General features: G+C 43.8%; 2 protein-coding genes across 2 annotated transcripts; both read right to left on the reverse strand.

Annotated features, from left to right (window-relative positions):
• Positions 1–5659: 5659 nt before the first annotated feature.
• phlda3 (pleckstrin homology-like domain, family A, member 3) lies at positions 5660–8819 on the reverse strand. The gene is made up of 2 exons (XM_036533410.1): positions 7984–8819; positions 5660–6493 (listed from the first exon to the last, which is right to left on the reverse strand). Exon 1 carries the CDS (start codon positions 8420–8422, stop codon positions 8006–8008), a length of 417 nt encoding a protein of 138 aa, XP_036389303.1. The 5' UTR covers positions 8423–8819; the 3' UTR covers positions 5660–6493; positions 7984–8005.
• A 3140-nt stretch (positions 8820–11959) lies between these two features.
• On the reverse strand, positions 11960–20560 carry csrp1a (cysteine and glycine-rich protein 1a). The gene is made up of 6 exons (XM_036533409.1): positions 20326–20560; positions 16662–16771; positions 14283–14451; positions 13960–14089; positions 13442–13535; positions 11960–12957 (listed from the first exon to the last, which is right to left on the reverse strand). Exons 2-6 carry the CDS (start codon positions 16768–16770, stop codon positions 12881–12883), a joined length of 579 nt encoding a protein of 192 aa, XP_036389302.1. The 5' UTR covers position 16771; positions 20326–20560; the 3' UTR covers positions 11960–12880.
• Positions 20561–22209: the final 1649 nt, after the last annotated feature.

Consider the following 22209-nt stretch of genomic DNA (forward strand, 5'->3'; position numbering starts at 1 on the left):
CTGACCCCCTGCTCTGAAAGGGTTAACCCCGAGCGCCTGGCGGATAGCGGGAATGCAGCACAGCTGAGGCGTGGGTGCAGGGTGTTTACTCTGGGTGGACGGGGCGTTCTCACGCCGACGCCACGCGGGCTGCGGCGGCCAGCCCCCTGTGGCTCCCACGCCTTCTGGAGCGGGAATCATTAACCCCGAACGCGCCGCACCACTGTCTCCAGACCCGTCCTAGATTCAAAGGTCAGGCGGTCGACACAGTTTGCTGGAGCACTTCCTCTCATGTTCCCATTACATCACGTCTGGTGGTGTCGAAGGGCAACCTAACTTTTTTGTTACCGTGGAGAATTTGAGCTTTCCGTGGAAATTGGATATATCCAGAAAACAAGCAGGGGTGTGGGAAATTCAAGCGAGACGTTCCGGGACCTTTAGCATTATCAACCCCATGTTCTTCTCAAAGTTTAAGCCTTCTTTAAATCATTAACTTGGCCGCCTTTATGCTCTCCATGAAGTGATGAAAATTCCCTCCACACTTGCATTTTTTCTGCTTTTATTTTTTCATCTCCACCACTTTTCTTGTGAATGTATTCCAGAGATCTCAAGTCAGCTTAATCTAGGACTTGGTCAAACATTTAGCTTATTGAGTAAATGGAAGACCTGGTCCTAGACCAGGGCTAATAAGAACCAGTGAGGTTCGACTGTAAGGTGTTAAGGTGATAAAGTGACCAGATCCATGAAGCCAGTGGGTAAATTTGGTCACACAGCACCCTAGCATGACCACATCCAAAACACGTAACTCCATTACCCCATCAAACAGCATGCCGGCCGAAAAATCTTCAGCAAAATATTTCGGTTTGGCCTGCCTAGCCTGCCCTCTGTTTGTCCTGAGAGCCGAGGTGAGAGGGACACTCACGCTCATTCATTCAGGGCAGCACTGGCCTCGCACTACACTGTGAGAGCTCAGAGCCTCAGTCAGCTCCCCCTGTTATCGCCCCCCTGACAGAGGTTCGTTACCCACACCTTGGGATTCATATCGGCCAGGCTTATACAAGCATGTGTGAGGTCAGGCCACAGACGGCGGCACCGAGCAAGTCTGTCCGCGCCCGTTTGCGGTTCCCTCAGTGCCTCTCTTCCCCCCGTAGCCTCGGAATCAATGGAAATTTCCCATGGGCCACTTCAGCTGTTTGGCATGCAAGGCGGTCAGTAGGTTTGGCCAAAAAGGAAGTCGCTCTTGGAAAATAAGACGCCCTTCGGCCCCTGTTCAAGATGCCAGTTGAAGGCTTCTTTATTTGCAGTGGCAGCTTGATGGTGAGCTGACAGAAAGGAGGGAAACAGAAAGGAACATCAGTTGAATGTCAGTGGCGGTTGAGAATAATGTTCCCTCTCCTGCACACGGCTTACACTGTGGCCTAAAAGCACACAAAGGAAATGAAAGTGCAATCCGGGATAGCTGGTCAGACTAATGGATTAGAAGCGGACAAAAGCAGCACCCGTAATAAGCAGCCATGGTTTTGCTGCCCATTTAAGCAATATGAATTCAGACACAAGGTTTTCATACTACCCTCTCTTTCCTGCACACGTGGGGACTCTGAAGTTAGTCCACAATGATGAATTGTAGAGCGTGAATAAGAGGAGCTATTTCGGGGCGCTGCACTCATTTTCCGCCCCATCTGTGCTCCGTTTCTATTTCATTTCGCCATTTGTGTGGCTTTGGGTTTTTCGTTTTTTACTTTTACCCACAGATAGTCACTTTAACCCCCCCCCCCCCCCCCCAAAAAAAAAGAAAGGAAAAAAACAAGGTTTGGATTACAGCGCTGTTCTCAAATAACATGAGACCTTGTTTACAGTTTATTTTAAAATCTTATTAGTGACTCATAAGAGAACCTCTTAACATTCATTAAGAGACAAACATGTTCTCTGAGATCCAGTGGTGCTCTGTTACACTATCACTGCACATCTGCAAGAGGAAGAACAGCACTCAATGGCTCTGTTCTGCATAGAGCATACACCCCAGTGCTTAGGCTTCTGACCAGCCCTTATCGTGTCTGTGCGTGTGTGTATGTATGTGCATGCATGTGTTTTTGTGTGTGTGTGTATATCTGTGATGTTTCTGCTTGTGTATGTGTGTGTGCTTGTGCGTGCGTGTGTGTATGTGTGTGTGAGTGTGTGTGTGAGTGTGTGTGTGTGTGTGTGTGTGTTTGTGTGTGTGCATGCGTGTCTGTTTCTACTTGTGACTGATAGAATGCAGAGATGGAGGAGCCTCTCCAGGCTGTTCCTGTGCTGTTTGGATTAGACATTCCACAGGCTTCTCTTGGCTCGCCCACACCCACGCACCCGCACACAGAGCGAGAAGTCCACAGGGCAGTCCTCCCACTCCCTTCTCCGCACACAGGCTTTCAGGTTCCCCTTCCACTGCCTCGCCAACACAACATCGCTGCTACATTGCGGCATCAGCACACCACCATTTTCCAGAAGGCCTTGCAGTGGCCGGGAAACACCCTCTGCTATAGCAACACTTGATTGAGACAGACTTGAGACAGTGTATACAGTAACTATGTGAGTCTCCTCCCTGCATCTGTCTGTGAACGTTATGGAATGTTTCGTCCTCACACCGCAAAGCAAGGCAGCCATTATTGCCTCCGTGCAGCTCCAGTTTTAAGAATGCTGTGGCCAGGCTGAGGAGGGTGCGACATAGCAGCCATCCTTGCATGTCTTTCCAGGGCTGCCTTGTGACAGACCATCCGTGTAGCAGAAGCTGCACGACCCTCCCGTGTCTGCATCTCACAGAGCGTGTCACCCCAAAACCGCAAGAGGCAAGGTCACCGAGTGCAGGGGGTAGAAAAAAAATGTCTTTTGCACATGGTTTCAGGCAGCAGTGTTGGATGATCTGGGAGAACACTGAGTCATCCCCGCGTTGTTCTTTTCTTCCCCCTGCACTTTTGCAGTATCCGGGGCTTTCCGGGAGCTAGACAATCGTCTCATTATAAGCGAGCCGTGGGCAGCATCCGGGTGCTGGGCCGGCCAGCCAGCACGGTCCCTAACCAGGACAGGTGACCCGAGGTGGGATATGATCTCTCAGTGCCATGGGAAACTGTGGTAGAGACCTCTGTAAGCTTTGACCTATTTATGTTGAGTGGGCGGGGTTAACTGTCCGCTGTCCGTCATGATCCGGCGATGGGGAGGAGTTGTGCAACGGCTCATGCTGCTAGGCTTTGTGAAACTGATTCAGGATCAGGTTACTTGACCCTAATCCCTACCTCATACCACTGCAGAAGATAACCTGAAACTGATCCATGGTCAGTTTATAAGGGCAGAAGCTACACCCACTGAAACCAGAGACATACAGGATGGTCTGAAGCAGTGAAGATGAACAGACAGTAACAAAGAAAAATCTGGATATGTACAAGCTGTAATTTTAGTGCTTTGGAATATATGGTTAATGGGTGAATTGTCTGATTTCACTGATGTCTCTCGGCGTGCGCATGTACATATTTGCTCCTAGGATACAGAACTGCAATACTATTACCTTGGCTTCTCCTTGTCACTCCCTCTGATGGCAAATGATCAGGTTCCCACTACCAAACGCTGCCACATTCCTCTGCAATGAAAACTGTCCCTTCCACTTTTAAGGTACAACCTTTACTAAACCCCTTCTCACAATAAAATAACATTAAGGCCTGGAATACTTTCAGATTTAGCACAAGGCTACAAGTAAGCATACGACGATACCAATCGGATGCACATACACTGTGTTTGTGTCTGTCAGCTGAATGTGTTCAACATGTCTGCGGTTCTGCATACCTTGTACATGCCAGCAAACGCCGGGGAAGAACACAAAGAGGCTTTCACTCGGGGGGGTGTGAAAATGGCACTCCTGACCCGCTAATAGGCAAATAAGACAACCGCATTACGGCGAGGACTTTGAAGTCAGTTCTATTTGTGATGCACTGCAGAGATGGGAAGAGCCTGCTTCTATGTGTTGGCAGAAAGGACCAGCGGGTTGAGAAAATTATGTTTCGTAACCCGAACCTTGAGGGAGCCCCACGCTTACTTCGGCCGACATTTAAGACGCGCAGCTGTGTCCGGTGAGCCGAAAGTGGCAGCCTTTGAGCGCTACAGGTCGCTCGTCCTCATTAGCCTTAAAAACGGCCGACTTCCCACTCAGCTGCTGCAAAGCTCCAGGGCTGCACCATGAGCCAATTAGAACGAGCTCTGAAGTGCCTCATGATGAAGCTGCATTAAATAAAAAGAATATGCAGCTGCAGCATAATTAAGACGAGGTACAGAATTTATGAACTTAACTTTCTTTTCCAATATATATTCTAAATGTCTCTCTTTGGTAAGCATGGTGTGCACCGTTTTTATACTGCTGCAGAATGAATCGACTAACTTTGACTGATTTATTGATTGATTGATTGGAAACTGGTAAAACGTAATCTGTTACTCAGCTATCATTTTATTTGTTTTTATCAGACTACCTACATTACAGAGAAAGTCAGTGTCTGTGCTGATACACAACATATAGCACTCCAATGACAGTATTTTCCATCTCTCACATTCACTGCCGTTCACTGGTACCATTGCTTTGGTAGTAGTCCATTCAGGTAGTGGAATGAATATGTCTGACACTACCTGATCCCCTGCAAAAACAATATTGAAATTCAAAACTTTGCCACCACCTGATTGAATGCTTGTTTTCCCCCGACCAGGGGGACAGCCAGAATGTATTAACCCTTTTGCGCATATAGTCAAACCGGTGTAATTAGAACACTATATTGTAAAAATTTTAGCTAACATTAGCTTTGAGGAAACAGTGATGTAACGCTACAAAGTATAGCAAATGTGGCGGTGAAAACTATGAGAAGCTTAATAACGCTAATGGAAACATAACAAACCATGTAACATAACACGCACACTACATGGCATAAAATAAGTCACGTATGAAAGGGTTAATATGGCTCTCATCATGGTTACAGGGTTTAAAGATACTTCTTATTTGGCACATCATCTCCTCCATGTTTTTACTCTCTTTCTTTTCTTTTGCTGAGAAATGTTAATTGTGCACTGGTCACCTGGGGTCAGTTTCCTTTTTCAGTTAGTTGCCAAATACTCATGACTGAAACATTGTTTGGTATGATCTCTAATCTTCCATATCCAAACAGTGCTGACACCAAGACTTTGCATTAGAAAGGCCACAATTACATCTTTAAATGAAATGACAGAACTCCTCAGTACATTCATACCATGAAAACCATGAAACACAGTTGACAAAAGTTTATCTTTTCTTTGAGATTTTGCAACATTCCTTTACACCAGAAGACCCTCAAACCACAATGAGTACAAATCGCCATGAGCAGATACTAAGCACATGTTTTTAAAGAACAATTGGCATCTTCAATGGAATGAAAAGGAAAGAACGTGAATGAAATACTCAGGGTCTGTTATCTGCTGTAGGAAACTATGCAGGCCTGGTGGTTCCCATTCCTAACCTTGTCTCTCAGACCAGCTGTCTGTAAGACTGAACAGTCTCCAAGCAATGCAGATGCAATATAATGCTGACATTCCAAGATAAATGTGCGGTCAGAATTCCCCTCCCTGTACCATCCATTTTAGTCCCTGTCAAACTGAAACACAGACAACCCTGTTTCTGTTAAAATGTATTTAAGCCCTGCAATACGTTTTGTATTGTATAATACATTTTTGCCGGGTCACCACCAAGGGTATGGGCAAGAACACTTTGAGTGTGTTTTCTGACGGTCAAAAAGTTTTGGTTGAAATTTACCTCGGGGGTCACACGTTACGACATTAAGATTCTGGAGAAGACAGAATTCCCCACAAATTCCAAGACCGTGGAATTTCCGTTCAAGGAAACTACAGGTGCATTGTTCAAGAAAGGCTGTCATTCTCTACTTTCTCTGCCCTCAGCCAAAGGCTTCATGTAGGCCAAAATGATTAAATTGCAAAAACACCTTCTAAGCCCATCTTGTACTAGTAGCTCAAGATTTTATTGAAAAGAAACATAGTACATGGCGTGAATCACAGAGAGGCCCATGTCCTTTTGCTCGCATAAACACAGCAAAGGAACACTAAATAAACACGTTTTGTTGTATGCTAAGTGAATTAACTCATACTGACAAATAAAATAGGTTTTACTGTAAAAAGCAGCCATCAATGGAGTGTCCAGTCCCTGGATATTGGATATTTTTTTCTTCCTAGCATTGCACCATGGGAGTTTCACACACTTGATTCTTTCCCCTTGCTTGGAACTCCGAGGAGTTTTGCGTCAGTGGTCAATTTCCAGCAAAGCAGGGTGTGGACGGACAGGAAGCAAACAAGCATGCTCAGAACTGGGCGCTGTTCCCGTGGCGTCAGTGTCCAGCCCTCCGAGACAACGCTAAAGAAATGCGATATACCATGCGGGTAAGCCAAACATCCTTTAGTCCTGTTCCCTCTGACAGAGCTCTCACCATCTCAGATCCTATTCCAGGCCCAGGGTCAGAAAAGCCTGGGGAATACAGAATGACACATAAAATTTGTCATGCAATTTACATTAAAGCAGACATGCTGGATATCACAAATGCATACAGCCGGACTTGGGCCTTTTCTGGCAATGAACACAGTTGTATTTGAGATTTCCAGAAAAGCACTGACTCATACATCACAGAAAATGGCGCCATTATTGGAAAATATTCTGAGGGAAAAAAGTCAATTTAGTTCTTTTTTAAAAGGGGGCGCAGTTTTTGTGCTCTAATTTAATTCACTGCAGGATATGGTTATGTCCACTGTAAATGATCGTAACTGATTTATTGTCAGAGCAAAAATGTGAGTTACTGATACTTCTGCCAAGACGTTTCAGCTGAATTAAGGAAATGTCGTGAATAGATCACAGATAAAGGTGCAAGTAAGACAAGTTTTTTATTATTTTTTTATTATTATTTTTATTTTAGACAGCTATTTGCATTTCGCTTGGGGTGAACATACACTATGCAAGACATGACAATTAAATGGCATTTTTTGAGAACTCTTTTAAGTCTTGCCCTTTTATTCCCACGAGCTACGTGTTTTAGCCATGAGCAATCATCAAGAAAATGTGCTTGGGGACTTCCTTATCAATCTCCTTTCATGTATGAAAACAAGCCGTACCGCTTTCAGCGCGAACCTAAAATATTTCTTGTTGCAGAGTTCCATCCCCTGACATTATGAAGGTGCAAAGTGGCCGACACGGTGTCATACTGTCAGATGAAAATACATCTGCTTGAGAATTTTGAATTTGCTACACCTTTTTGTCTTGGCGCGACCGCTACAAAGCAGGCAAGCGGTACAATAATGCCCAGTTTATCAATGCAACTGTGGGTGACACCACGTGCGTCTGAAAGTGACACAGACATGTGGGGGCGCCCAGGTTTTGCTCCTATAATTTAATTTCTATTTCCTATCAAAATGATTATAGCTATATTATGTTGTAGAATTGTATTAAGTAACTGGTACTCCCAAAAGAGGTACAAATAAGAGGGGCTTCATTGTTGACATGTGCTCAATTTATGCGGTGCTGCTGAGCCGTTCACTTCGCTGGTCAACTTTTTCATATTTATGACGCTGTCTGCATGTGTAGTTCATTTTAAAATACCGTGTTTTGCCAGTCTTCAAAGCCAAATAGCTACTGGCTTGCAAATTAAAAGCAGATGTTATTTTGGAACGCGCAGCTGTAATTAATTCCTGGGGGAATGAGGAATGTTCTTTTTGAAGAAAAAATGCTGCGCAATTAGAATGGACCATAAAGGCTTTCACTATTTCATTGGACCACCCCAAGAACGTGTTCCTTCTGAAAAAAAAAAAAAAAAAAAAAAACAGCAACAGCAAGATGTGGCTATCGTACAGTAGGACTGACGTTTCATGACCATCCTTGTATATTTCTAAGATTCAAAGAGAGACACAATTACGCGATGCACTAGTATTATAAATGGAATATAATGTGTATCAGTACCACTCATGTACCTTCATCAAATAACTTCCCTTTTCACCACGACTCGGGCGTCTCGCCTTCCCCAGTGCTGCCCAGATGTGACAGATGTCTGGTCCTTCCAGTCTGCACGGCAAGGAGGTTTTTAAACCGTACCAAGGCAAGGGCTATCTCTGCGTTCCAGGCAGTCCCCTCCTGTTGGCACCTGAAATCAATCTCTTTGCCTCCTGCCATGACAACAGTGAAGTAGACCAGTCCTCGCTTGTACTCGACACAGTCCACAGTGGCCATCCGTTCAAAGCGCAGCTCCTTTGCTTTGGAGCCGGAGCCAGACGCGCCGCTACCACTGCGCTTCCATTCATATAAGCGGAGTCCATCTTCCGTCAAAACGCAACGTTTCTTCTTCCACAGCTGCAGCAGTCCGTTGCTCCTTTTCTCCAGCAATCCTTCTTTCATCACTTTCTGTGCATCCATCGTTCCAGAATGTGTCCAGTCTATTTTGCGCAAGAATGATGGAATCTTTGTTTTTTCAGCGGTCTTTGTCAGCTCTCGTTCATATCCAGAGCTTTCGAAACATCTGTATTCATTGGACGGCGTATCCAGATGTAAAAGAGATCACTGACGGAAAACGGACTCCTTCTTTATCTTTGCTCTCGATGATGGCGATATCTTTGTTTTTTGAGTTCCAACTAAGGGTCCGTTTATTTTTTTAAACCAAGTTCGCGAATCTCTTTTCTTCAGAAACTACCGCTGGTTACAAACCAGTCTTAATTCCTCTACATCGTAAATTGTCCAGTTTTAGCAACTCGATGGCGTTGCTTATAGCCTCAGTCCGCAGGATATGTTTGTACTTGCCCAGCACTTAGGTTTTCCTCCCCTCCTCAGAGCCCGATTGTCGGCCCAGCCCCGGTCTGTGATGTCATGCGATCTAGACCTATGTTTAACACGACACAATTTCCCGGCTTCAGTTTACTGCTGACTGTCAGTGTGACAGCTGATACCCATTCACAAAAAAGCATGCCCACTTGACTGACTGGCGGGTGTTGCAAATGTCTCCAGCAGTAATAAAGTAAAAGGGCACGTCAGTTGCTTCCTAAATATTAACGCTACTTGACAGACACCGCGGGTCACCTCTTTGGGAATTATCCACGGTTGGCGCTTTGACGCTTATTGACCATGTCGAGCGAAAGTTTTGTAGAACATTCCTCTGGGAATCCCGATAAGGAGACATTAGTCATAGCCATACCAAACATGTTTTGAATATCAAACAAACCAAAATATGTTGACGGTAGTTTGAAAAAAAGGGCTTGTATTTCAGGCGTAAGTGGACACAGTCACGTGTCATGTCGAGAGCAATTTTTAGATTTACATAACATGTGTGAGTCTGTAAAGGATTTAATAAAGTTTGTAGGAAGTGTAAGAGTAAGTATTGCATAGACATAAGTGAACTCAATCAGTTTGCTGACGGTTCAAATCCTGGGCTTGGAACTGCTGTACATTTGGAGCAGTGTAATTAACGTGATTAATTTCACTGCACAGTATTTTGCTGTAACTCACTGTATGGAAATCGAAACGGAAATCGGATGGAAACAAAGCAACATAAACTCACCCAAGATAAATGTGTCGTCTACATAACTTCTACTAGCTACTAACTTTGGATGGGAATAAATTCGGATGGAACTTGCGTAATTAAGGAAATCACGGAGATTCCACAATCTGCTCAGAATGAAACGGATTCAAACCTGTGACCCTGAAGATTTTAGGAGGCAGTGCTACTGACAGTTCCACAGCAGTTCTTTACTTCTGTTCTAAATGAATAAAGTACGAAAATAATAATAGGCCTGCACTTATGTATAGTTATCTTGACGTAGCATGGGATACCTGGTTTTGGGAACCCAGTGTGCCCGCTAGTTTTAGACACAACTCATTTTGCAGCTAATCTGATTGAAGTGAAATGTTCAGATAATGACCTGAGATAAAATATGTCCTGTTTTAAGTATACTTGCCTTGTTCTTACTTTTGTGCATTTTTGTGCATAATGATTTTTAGGTATTAGTGTTAGTGCTGGTATTCACCTAAGTCAAGACTGATAAGTAGTTACAGCAGAACTTAGCAGAATGCTGTATGTTATGTAATGACTCTTAATATCAATTGGAACATTGATTTGGTATTGTCTCAGTTCTTAGCCTGACCTTTTTGTACCCATTTTTGGACATCGCTCTTGGTAAGAGTGCTTGATAAATTATTACACATAAAATCTAAATGTAGGGAACTCCTGCTTTAAAAAAGTGCTTTGCCTCATTGCTGTTAAATGTATACATATTTGATCCTGGTTGTGTGTGTTCCAGCTTTGATTGGATAAGTTTGCCTATTCAGTATAAGAACCCTGAGATGTTGCATAGCTTTGTAAATGAGTTCACATGTAAGTGCCAGTTCTATGAAAGTCGCTGTTGGCTCACTGCACCTTGACCACAGCTCTAGAGTGGAAACAACTGCAAAGGAGATTGTTAACTTTTCGTGAGCAGCTGTCACTCAGCTGGACATTGGCAGGAAAGGCCTGCGGAAGAGTTTAATGGTTCACTTCATTTCTGCTGACTCATAGTTACTGCAGAAGTTAAAAAGTTAATAGCAGTTAAAAAAGTCTTATTGCTATACTTTGTAATGTCAGACACAAGCTTACCCGTCATTTACAAAGGGACCATTTCTCATTTTATTCACATAGTAAAATATTCCCAAGCTAAAATTCAACCCCGATTTTTCTGTCAAATATTACGCAATGCTATATGCTTTCTTGCTATAGCCTGCTATATTCCATTTATTGCTTTATGTTTTCCACAAAAGTTCATGTGCATTAGTGATGGGAGAGTGACACTTGTGAATCTCATCATGGGTATGGCTGCTGTATGATGATCAATCAAAAGACTTTGCTCTTTACAGCAAGACACTATGACTGGGTAAAATTAGTGAGTCAATGAATAACACATCATGGCTGCATTCACTTTGGGGTTTCATGAGGCCTCATTCTTCCACCACTGCTTTTCATATCACTTCTGCTACTTGTGCATGTCTTCTTTAAAACATATAAAAATGCCTGACATTACTGTTATTATTCACCATATTTGTCTAATTGAAGCTGAAATGTTATTGAGATGAAATTTTACCTTTCTGTTAATACAATATTTGGAACATTAAATGCACGGAAAATGTTTGTTTGGAAGAAGGATTCTTGCATGTCAAGAACCATTCAGTACTTCTCAAAGAGTGTTTTTTTGGTTGTTAAGGGTGCTATAAAGCACAAGGAGGCCTGTGGGTAATTTTACTGTCTGTGGAAACTGGGCCCTTTGCCTTTCCTCTCACATGCCAGATGTTTTGAATTGCAGTTTTAAACTTTTGCCAGTAGAGGGCATTAGGAAATCGTGTTTTACCTTTTTGAACAGGGCTGTGCTCATTATAATACAAAATCAGAAATGTACGTGCTTGCTGAAATAAAGTGGAACTTGTGTGTGTGTGTGTGTGTGTGTGTGTGTGTGTGTTTGTGTAATTGAGTGTTGCACAATTGTTTCCAGTTGCTGGGCTAGATTCCTTATCCCTGGTTCACTATACCAGCGTGTAAGGGCACATCTCAGGTTCATTATCAGACTGTATGCATGTGTAGAAGAATGATGTTACATAAAAGAGCAAACAGTTCCTTATCTAGAGTATTGTGTTTTTTGTTTGGAAAAGCAATAAAAAATCTTGAAATGAGAATAACCCACCACAATCCTCATGAGTGAAGGCAAGCATGTTAGGAGGTGTGTGTGTATATAAGTCCCACCAAGGTACTTCAACCTAGAGCATATTTGCCATTGCAACTTTGCAATACTATGTGTGAATTCATGTAATGCTATGAATGAATGACAGCCTTTCAATTGAAGTTTCAGGAAATGACAACCGTAGACTACAGTACAGTACAGTGTTTCTATTTATAGTCCATGATGCAATGCATGCCCTTTAAGAAGCTGGGTATAGCAGTTTTTTACACATATGCACAGTTTATTTCAGCCATTCATCTATTATATATACATTATGCGCTGCACTTGGTGTTTGAATGATGCATTAATTGAAATGACAGTGACATTAATCATGGTGCGAGTCCAAGCAGCCACAGAGAATGGAGCATCAAGACATTTGGTTTCTGGAAACTTCAAATCAAAACTGCAAATGATCTATCTGTATGCAACAGAATAATAGAAATGCGACGCACTGAGCGTTGAGCGGACCTTGGTAGTACAGTGACAGTCTTTGACATGCAGTGTAGTGATGTAGGGAAGACCTAAAGCCAGTGCTCTGTAGTCAGTTATGTGTGAGTGCCTTTAACGTGCTGTCATAATGCTTGGGGTCCCATTCCAAAGTGTACACTTGTTTCCTACTGCCCTGGGCAACACTGTGTAAGGAATATTGTATAGGGCAGAGGAAGGGAGGGGTTGATTTGGAACGCAACTGTAGTGTCCTGTCCAACCCGTGTGGTTTCTTTCCTTGTTACATACCTCCCCAAAACAGATTAAATCAGGGACCTTGAGTCATGTTTTTACTTTGAAGATTCATAATACTAAAGCCACAAAAATGTATAAAATATGTATCTTGAGTAGTCTTTAAGAGGCCTTCACGGTGAAATTAATTTGTCACCCGAGTAATTTGTCCAAAATTATATGTTCACTTTTATGCTCCTGAATAATTTACAGTGGAACACGTATCCTTGCCCTTTAAGAACCAATCGTGTTGAATGCCAAATGGTCTGGAAGCATTATTTGTGACTGGACAGGTCCGCCCTAGTGACTCAGAGCTCTTGGGCTTTTAGCGAGCGTTGATGTCATGGAGTAAGAAAATAACACTGGAACACGCCCAGATGGCATCCATGTGGTCCAGGGTGTCCTCGCGGTGCAATCCACAGCTCTACTGGGCATGTGCCAACGCCCCCGCCCCTTGACCAAACCCGAAGCCCTTGGGACCAAAGTTCTTGGCGTAGCAGCCTGTGGATGCAGGAACAATGGAGGTAAAAAAAATCCTGAATTCTCATACTGTGGAAGCTGGAGTGCTTATATTTGGGAGAAATATTCCTCCTAGATGTATTTTCATTTATTTGCTTAGAAGACACAGCCTAATCCAGACTGGCCTCCATACTGTCTATTTAACTTAACGTAGGGTAGGGCTTGAATAGTGTTATGCTCATGCTCACTGGTCTGACACTGTTACTCATTTAAATTGAATGGTTACACTTATGTTATATTGTGATGGAAGTTGCTCTGAATAAGGGTGTCTGCTAAATGAATGTAATGTAATTTATACGATTGGATGTTTTACTGAAGCTATTCTGGTTAAGCACCTTTCTCAGGGCTACAGCAGTGGTGCCCCACCTGGAAGTCAAAACTTTGCACTTTGGGTTGCCAGGCCCACTCATTACCCCTACACCACATTAGCATACATAGTGTTCTACACAGATGCAGCTGTGCAAACCTTTGCAGTAGATTTCTCCGTCCTTGTCAGCCAGAGTGGTGGACTCCAAGCCTTTCCCGCACTTGGCGCAGCGGAAGCAGCCCTTGTGCCAGGCCTGTGGCGGGGAGAGAGGGCCTGGCATCGGTCACAGAGCAGGGCTGCTGCCACTGAAGGGACAGGCATCCCACACATTCACACTCTCTCATTAACGCCATGCCGGCTGAAGGTAAACATTGTCTCGGGCAGTGCTGGGGGGGGGGGCATGAGTTACTATGGATGAGTCATTCGCTGGGAGGCCATCACAGCAGAGGCAGGGAGAGTGGCGTCAGTTACTGTTGGCAATGTGCAAGCAAGCGGATGCCTCACGGTTTCCATAAAGCCACATTTCTTTTGAGGAAAGTATGTTTCAGGCCTGCTGAGCTGCTTTTCTCGCAAAACTCAGTTGTGATTGGCCAAGATTGGTCATATGACATAAAGTTGCCAATCACTAGACTAGTGAATGCGGTAAAAGTGGCTTGTCCTGTGTCTTTTGTACTTACGCTGCCGGCCCCCACCACCTTTTCTGCCGCGTAGACGGACTTGCTGCATCGAGGGCACACTTCAGAACCACCGAACCTCTGGGCGAACTTGGAGGGGTTGGGGTTGTTGGTGGGACGATGTGGACCTGCTCTGAGTACAAGAGGAAGATGCCAATCTATGACCATCTGTGTTTAGCTTCATATTATATTATTGTTATCATTTTTGTTATTTAGCTGGAGTTACGCCTCTGCTCCATTTTAAATTTTCAGTCTTGGAGAGAAAAGGGATTTGTAAAGTTATTGGGGTAGAGTGGGGTTGTATGCTTCTGCGAGGGAGCTCTTACTCTTCAGGTTTGATGCCCAGAGATTCACCCTTATCCATGCTCAGGGTTCCAGCTCCCCCGCCGTAACCGTAGCCTTTTGGCCCATGCTTCTTGCCGTAGCAGGACTTGCAGTAAATCTCATCCATGTGGACTGCCACCGTCGTGCTGTCCAGGTTCTTCTTGCACACCACTGAAACCAATCAGAGTAGTGGGGATATCAGTGACATTGATCAGAGAGCCAATCAGACTCTCTGAGGAGAAGTATTGGTCTATGCTTGGAGAATAAGAGACCAGTTTACAAACACTGTATTGGGAAAACTGTAGTCTCTTTAAAGACTTTTTATTTCTTGAAACATATCTTTTGCAATCATGTCTACAATAATGAAACTTTTTGAAGTTTTTTGGTTTAGGTTCTGGATGAGCTGCCAAGCATGACTCAATCTCTTGATTACAAATAACAGACGATAGGCAAGGGTTCAAAAGAAAGGGATTAAATCTTTGGAAAACACCACAGCAGCATATTGTAAATGTAGCATTGGAGTGTAGAAATAGACCCCCGACAACACACATTTCTTATAAAGTGTGCACAGATGCTAGTTTGTTTGTGTGTTCTAGTCAGTGTCTGGCCTGGTCAACTCGGTACATGTGGGTCACATAACAAACCAACCCCTTTTCCCCTCAATAGCACTGATCACTGATCAGGGCTTACAAGGTGAAATCCTTCCATGACCTCAAAGCGCACTGGTATGAAATCAGTGTTGCTGATGGGAGTGTGGGTGTGGTTTGGAATGCAACAACCAGAGCGCCACATCCAGAGCATTCCAGGCCAGTACCTATCCTGCCTTAAAAGGGAGATGAATTCAGAGTAATATTTCGTCCTCTATCTCCAAATATGGGCATTCTTATTTGAAACCCCTGTGAATAATGTCTTAACGCTCTGCTTCCTTTTTTTTAAATAATAAACACATTCCTTCAGTGAGGATCTTGATAGCAGTAACCACTGAACCCCATTCCATGTCCTCATATGCTTTTGAAAATCTTTGGCAAATCTTTGCAAGCAAGTATGCAAGGTTATGCTCTCAATAAAATGCAAATATGCAGTACTTTCAAGACGAAGGAACTAGTGCCTTCAAGATTTAGTTGCACTTCTACGGTAGGTTTTCTGTGTCAATTCAGGAACTTTTCTAGTTTGGTAGGCAACCACAGTAGTGGAACGAACTGTTTCTGAAATGTCCTTACTGATGTAAAAGACTAATTAGTAGCAGATATGAATGAATAGCACCATAATTCATAAAATTTTTCTCATTCCTCTCAGACCAAAATGTCATTGTACTGAAAAGTACTGCATGTATATTTTCCTCTTATCCTCCCTGTACTTTCAGCTGAATTCCTTGCATACCATTGTAGCACTGAACGCTTGGTCCAATTATGTCATTGTTTATGAGGTGATGCTACAGCTTTAGGGCAGCAGGGGGCACTAGAGGCCAAATCAGCCAGGATTGGTGACAGCTGGTTGGTGTACAGACACGACTAAGTACTTATGTACTTAGTGGATGACATGGCTTGTGTATATTGACCGTTTTTGCAGTAGGATATTTGCTAAAGTAATTCAAGTCAAGTTACGAACCTTGCAAACATTGAATACTTAACCCTAAGTAAATCTCCACTAGCCTATATATGGTTTACAGACATATAAAGATCAGTTGCACCCCCTTATTACTTGAACCCTTGAAATTGAATTAGCTTTTATTGCATTTTAATTAGCAGATGCTGAAACTGAGCTTGGACTATACTAGCGAGTTACTTGGGTACCATTGCTTCCTATTTAATCTATCAACTATAAACAATTGTTCTATCCTTCATGCTGCTGCCGATAATCATATGATCTCTTGATAAACCATGACAACTGGCATGCTGGTTACTTTTGCAGAAGTGAACTTCAGGAAATGAAGAAACACAGTGGTAACTCTAACCTTAATCTTACTGCTCTCAACATAGTTCTTCACCACTTACTGTACTGTACAAGCACAAAACAGAAGGATGCAGACAACATCATCTCAACATCTGCTAAAATGAGTATAATTACGGATATTAACGTAAGATATTGCAAATATGATATGACACAAGGACTAAATTCCTGACATGTCAAAGTGCATGTCAGGTTACTGTGAAAAAATTCTATGCATATTTTGCCACATGCATGCATGTAAATACATTCAATAACCTCTGAATGCGATTGATTACCTTTTAAGTACCTATTTGACCAACCGTTTTGTTCTTGTTTTTGGAAATAATCGCATTAAATTTCAATAAGGTTCAATCGGGTAGTGTTCATGGTTGACCTAAGCAGCTCAGTGGCTGACAGAATCTGAAATGGCGGGGCTTTCCTCTCTGACTTACTGCACAGGAAGCAGGATTTGTGGAAGCTCCGCCCCTCGCACTGCACCTCCTCAGCGAAGTAGACGGTCTTCTGGCAGCAGCCACACTTGTTTCCTCCTCCGAAAGGCATCCTGTCGAAAGAGAGAGAACCGCTAGCCTGAGTGTGGGAGCAGGGGGGAAGGCTGGGGGGGTGGGGGACAACGAGCATAGTTGCGGGATGGGGTTTATTTACGCAATACTGCGCCAGCAATGATTCACCCCGAATGCTACAGTGGGCCCCTCAGCAGACTGACTCACTCAATGGGACGCCTAGTACTAAACTCTCACGTGGATGACAAGTAGGGAATAGTGAAGGGGCAGTAGTGTAGCATAGTGGTAAGGAGCAGGACTCGTAACCGAAATGTTGCCGGTTTCATTCCCCACTGGGGCACTGCTGTTGTACGCTTGGGCAAGGTATTCAACCCAGAATTGCCTCAGTAAATATCCAGCTTTTATAAATGGGTAACATGTAAAACTTGTAACCTATGTAAGCTAAATAAGAGCATCTGCTAAATTCCAATAATGTAATGTAATGTGAAGTAAAAAAAAATACAGCAGAAACAGTAATGCAAACTATTACAGGTAGAGAATTACTGGATGGGTGGTTAGACAGTCTGGCAACAGTTTTGATTGATTAGACCTACATAAAGCCATCAAAAGCAGTAAATAACACCTTCGTAAGAGCTACATAAACCTTCATGAAAAGGTATGCAGGTCATCATAGACTTTAATGGGGTATGCTTTCCTGCCATGCCTTATCATAACCAACATTACAATGATGTTGGATTTTGATGATGATGCTTTTATGGAAATTTTGCTTTTATGTATAACAGTCTGTCAGCTGGCATAAGTTTGTTAATTTGTTTGTAGTACCTGTGAAGCTTTATATAGTTTTATGTAGTATATGTTCCTCATATAAAGTCTTCTGTTTTGAATATGTTGCCCTGTAATTTCCAGCAAAGTGTCCTTAAGGAATGTCTGCATATTCATGTCTAACTGTTTAATGTAGGTGGAGTCTTTTCCTATCTTGAATGTAAAAGAAATTAAGGAATCATTAACACAAGGTGGGGGCTGAATGGAACTGAATGGATGTGTTTTTAATGGAACTCCCTGCCTGTCGTTTCCCTCCCTTCCCTGTTGTTATCATGGCCATTTCCATCATCCGGCAGTGAGATCACTCTCGGCCGGGCACTGCTGCGGTCGCTGCTCCCATTGCCTGCGGTATTCCAGCCCCTCCCCGTCCTGATTTCCATCCCCGTTTCCACGGGAGCCGGGCTTTCCATGCCCTTATATGGAATGCCCAGCTATCGCTAGCAGATTCTACCCAACAGCAGTGGAATTAATGGTGGCCCGTCTCGTTGAGGCTGAAGACCCAGGAGAGATTAGGGAGAGCGTACTCCAGTACAGCCTGTTCTACTGATGGAGGTGATTTCTGAATGTGCGTTCCAGCCACAGTGAGGGAGCCATAGAAGGTCCAGTTTAGAGTTTCTGACTTGAAACTCGGAGGTCCAAGGGCGAATTTCCTGCATACTTTTCTCCACAGCCCAGACTAAACATTCAGCGTGACCTCATGTTCTGACATGCTGTTTTCTGTTTCGGATATGATACTGCAGAGAGGAAGTGGCGTGCGGACTGACAGCAGAAAAGACAGGCCCGGCCGTAGCCATGAAGCTATTGCACAGTGCAAACAGAATGGCTCCACAGCAAACAATGGAAATTAGTGCTAACAGCTACCTGCTCATAATTAGCGCCCTGGTTAGTGCTGCCCACCCTCACATCACTGAAGGAATCTGGGTTATCTTCTTTGTTTTGGTTTTTTTTTCTGCTTATAGTGTGAAGATGAAGTTTGGTTTACACTGAATCTCGATCACACAGCAGTGCTATTAATAGCAATGTGTGGCTTAATTGATAAATTAAAGCACACACACATCTGCATTCACACAGTGACACACAGACTCTTTGTCTCTATCAGTCTGTCACATTGCCCGCCATCAGCAGCCTGCTTCAAATTGATACCACTCCTTAGCTCTTGTAGAGAAAATAAGATTAACTGGAGACACAGAATTGTCATTGATACTGAAATGTAATTTTGTTTAGCTTTACTCTGTCACATTATTGAGTTTAAGAACATGACTTGTGTTTAGCAAATTAACATTCCCATGTAATATGCACCTCAGGGCAGTCAGTCTTATGCCCAAAATGAAGCTGGCAAAATCATGCAGGAAATCGGATTATAATAAAAAAAACTGTCAGTATCAGAAGTACACCACTGTGTGGAACACTAGTTTGACAGCTGGGTGTTTCCTCAGGATGCAGTTTTGCAAACACCTCCTACATGTTGCAATGTTGATGCTGTCTGTAACTAACTCATTCACTGCTGTGAATGGAAAAAAAATGTGTCCTTGTAAAAGTCTGTACACCTGCAACTGTAAAATGAGCTTTTCTGTTATTACAATGGATGCAACAGCTGTAGTCAAAAAAATAATATCTTCCAAATGCGTCCAACAGTAACTGTTGGATTACTCAGAAATGTATAGTATTAGCCTTTCTTAAGACTTCAGTTACAGAGGTAAGCTAAACACAGGTATTTATCCTGGCAGTCAATCTGTGGGTACTGCTGCCCCACGACTTGGTGAATCATTTTGTGTTTGTGAGGTAGATTCACTGGTACAGTTGATCTCTGTGACGTAAGGGGGGAGGGGAAGGGGTGCTCTGTTCGCCTCCCACCAAATTCCAGGCTCCAGCCTTGAGCTGAGTCTCACACCATTCGCCCACCAGACTCTGACACACGCTGTCTGAAAGTAAATACTCTCCTCTCAGTCGTTCCTTGCAGTTCCATAGGTTTACTACAGTGATGGGAAGGATGAAGAAAATACCTCTCTGTTCTGGCTCAGGAGCAAAGAGTTTTATGCCTCAGTAATGAGATGCTTGCTAGGGTGTCAGATAACATACAGGTAGGGTGTGGTTTCTCTGTGTTGCTGTGATTCTGTCAGCTTGCGTGTGCATTTGTGTGTGTGTGTGTTTTACGTGTGTGTGTGCATGTGTGTGTGTGCGCATGTGAACATATGATTGCAAACTGCAATACTCTCAAAAGAAATATTTAGCTGAAACTACTAATTTCCAAGGTACTGTACAATGCACACAAGGGTTAATGTTAACAAATGCCAACTGCCAAATCACACAAACCTTGAACTGCAACCGGTTACGAATCTACCTAATAGGCTAACCTATCAAAAGAACCTTCATCGTTCATTTATAGCTGTAGCTGTTTGTAATTCATATGAAACATATGAGAGAACTGAACGAACAAAATATTAATTAATTAGATTAAATGCTGTTTTCACTAACATTCTATTAAGGTTAGCTGAAAAGTTCATGCCGTGACACATTTGTCTCAACAAGATCTCTATCACAAACACACACCCCCCTAATAATTTAAGTTTGAGACACTCTTCATAAGAACTCAGTGTTCTTTTCGAGCAGCTGGCAAGGAAGTAGCCCTATGAGTTCATCCTGGGTTCAATTTTCACGTAAACTGATTTCTCAACAGCTCATGTCAAGTGTCCCTGTAGGGCAGGGTCTGAAGAGGATAGAGGGAGAACGCGTGTGAGAGAGAGGTGGTTTCTGGGTAATGCTACCCCCCTACCTGTAGCGCTCTGTGAGATGGGGGTCCTGCTGGTGTGAGGGTTTCGGGTCGTTCCTTTCCGGAGATCCAGCTGTGGCGCAGAGAGTGTCTCCTCTGGGCTGCTGAACTTCCCTGTTTAATACAGACGTCTAAGAGAGACGCTGCGTTCACTCTGCACAGGGCAGGGCGGGGCCACACAGAGGAGGGGGGCGGGGGGTAGCAAAAGAAGGGAGGAGAGAGAGAGAGAAGAGACAGAGAGAGAGAGAGAGAATGGGTAGCAAAAGAAGGGAGGAGAGAGAGAGAGAAGAGAGAGAGAGAGAGAGAGAGAGAGAGAGAGAGAGAACGGGTAGCAAAAGAAGGGAGGAGAGAGAGAGAAGAGACAGAGAGAGAGAGAGAGAGAGAACGGGAAGCAAAAGAAGGGAGGAGAGAGAGAGAGAGACAGAGAAGAAAGAGAGTCACACGATTGCGAGAGAAGGGATGGGGGAGCCAGAGGGAGGGTAAAGAGAGTAGGGAGGAGGAAAGAGGGGGCATTATGAGGGTAATTGAAGGGGGGGGGGGGCAGAGGGACAGAAACCCTTGCCAGAATCCTCCACACCCAAGTGGACAAACACAGCAGCTTGCTGCCAGGCTGAACAGCTGCAGGTCCTGCCCACAGACAGCACTGCTCTCAGCAGCTTCCCTTCCTCAGGAGCAGCAGCTGGCATCCCTCGCAAGGCCGGACGTGATCAAGACAAAGCTTTTTTTCCACCTCTTTTGTTTCCCTTTCCTCCCAAATTGTGAAATGGGCTCCACTTTAACACGCTACGAATAACTGATTTTTTTTTGTTTTTTTGCTGAAGTCCTGAAATTACACCATACTAAGGAATCAATCGCTTTACTGGAGGGACCTAGTGGTGATAGAACACATCTGGTCTCAGTGATTCTAGGACACAATCATTCTGTGGTGTGTAAGCAAACGTAACCCCTGCTCAGAGCCATGGCCTTATACTAAGTCTAGGCAAACATCTTGACTGCCTTTAAAAACAGAGGACTTCTTCAGAGAGCAACAGGCAGTGGAAGAGATTGCAGACCCTCACACTTTGATTAAACTCTGACCTCTCGTGGTAAAAATTTGCTACTGCGATCCCATTGATGCAGCCAGACAGCCAGACAGATACCAAGCCAAATGCTCTCATCTCAGCATGAGGCTCTGAAGTCTGAAAGGGAACAATTACATTAATTTCCTGGTTGTCACCTGAATGGACCACAGGACTTCTTATGGGACAAATAAATCTCTCCTTTAGCTCTGCCCGTAGTACAGTGAGATGATGCTGTTTGGCCTGTTTATCACTGATTGCGATGACCTTTGGGAAAGCGAGGCAGATAGATGGCTTCATCCACAGTGGCCTAAATGAGGAAGCCATTCCAGTTAGACGGTCTGAAATTGTTCGTCATGCCCCATAAATTGCGATTTGCCCCATGAAGCGAAAAGGGCAAGTGAATCCCTTCCATAAATAATGAAGGTGCTCTTTTCTCTGGCTGCAGGATGTTCCTTGAGACCATGGCTAAAGTTCCCATAATACACTACAGTGGTGTTCCCGGACATCGCCTGCTTAACTCAGGCTCCTTATGCTAGACATTGTCTTGATTTGGTATCTACACTTAAAGACACATTAGGATTCTTCATAGCGTGACTTTGAGAGTCAGGGCCCTCGCCACCCCAGTGGTGGCCCCACCATGCCTGTGGATTACAAAAACAGGGATACAAATGTTCAAACTCTTTCATGTTGTTTAGTTGTTCCATCTTATAAATATCTCTGAATGACTGAGGAGGCTCCATGCATTGCTGTCAATTGCTGTTGTCAGGCTTGAAGACGACCGTAGCAATATTGACAGAGAGAGCCTGTATCCTTGCAGTTCGACAGG

This window comes from Megalops cyprinoides, chromosome 7, assembly GCF_013368585.1.
Source record: "Megalops cyprinoides isolate fMegCyp1 chromosome 7, fMegCyp1.pri, whole genome shotgun sequence".
Taxonomy (NCBI): domain Eukaryota; kingdom Metazoa; phylum Chordata; class Actinopteri; order Elopiformes; family Megalopidae; genus Megalops; species Megalops cyprinoides.

Excerpts from the sequence above, each read along its gene's own strand:
- phlda3 (XM_036533410.1), bottom strand. The coding sequence starts at position 8,422 with ATGGATGCACAGAAAGTGATGAAAGAAGGATTGCTGGAGAAAAGGAGC.
- csrp1a (XM_036533409.1), bottom strand. The coding sequence starts at position 16,770 with ATGCCTTTCGGAGGAGGAAACAAGTGTGGCTGCTGCCAGAAGACCGTC. Across the intron at positions 14,452-16,661 it reads CAAATCCTGCTTCCTGTGCA|TGGTGTGCAAGAAGAACCTG; the intron begins GTAAGTCAGAGA and ends GATTGGTTTCAG. Across the intron at positions 13,536-13,959 it reads AGGTGGTGGGGGCCGGCAGC|GCCTGGCACAAGGGCTGCTT; the intron begins GTAAGTACAAAA and ends TCCCCGCCACAG.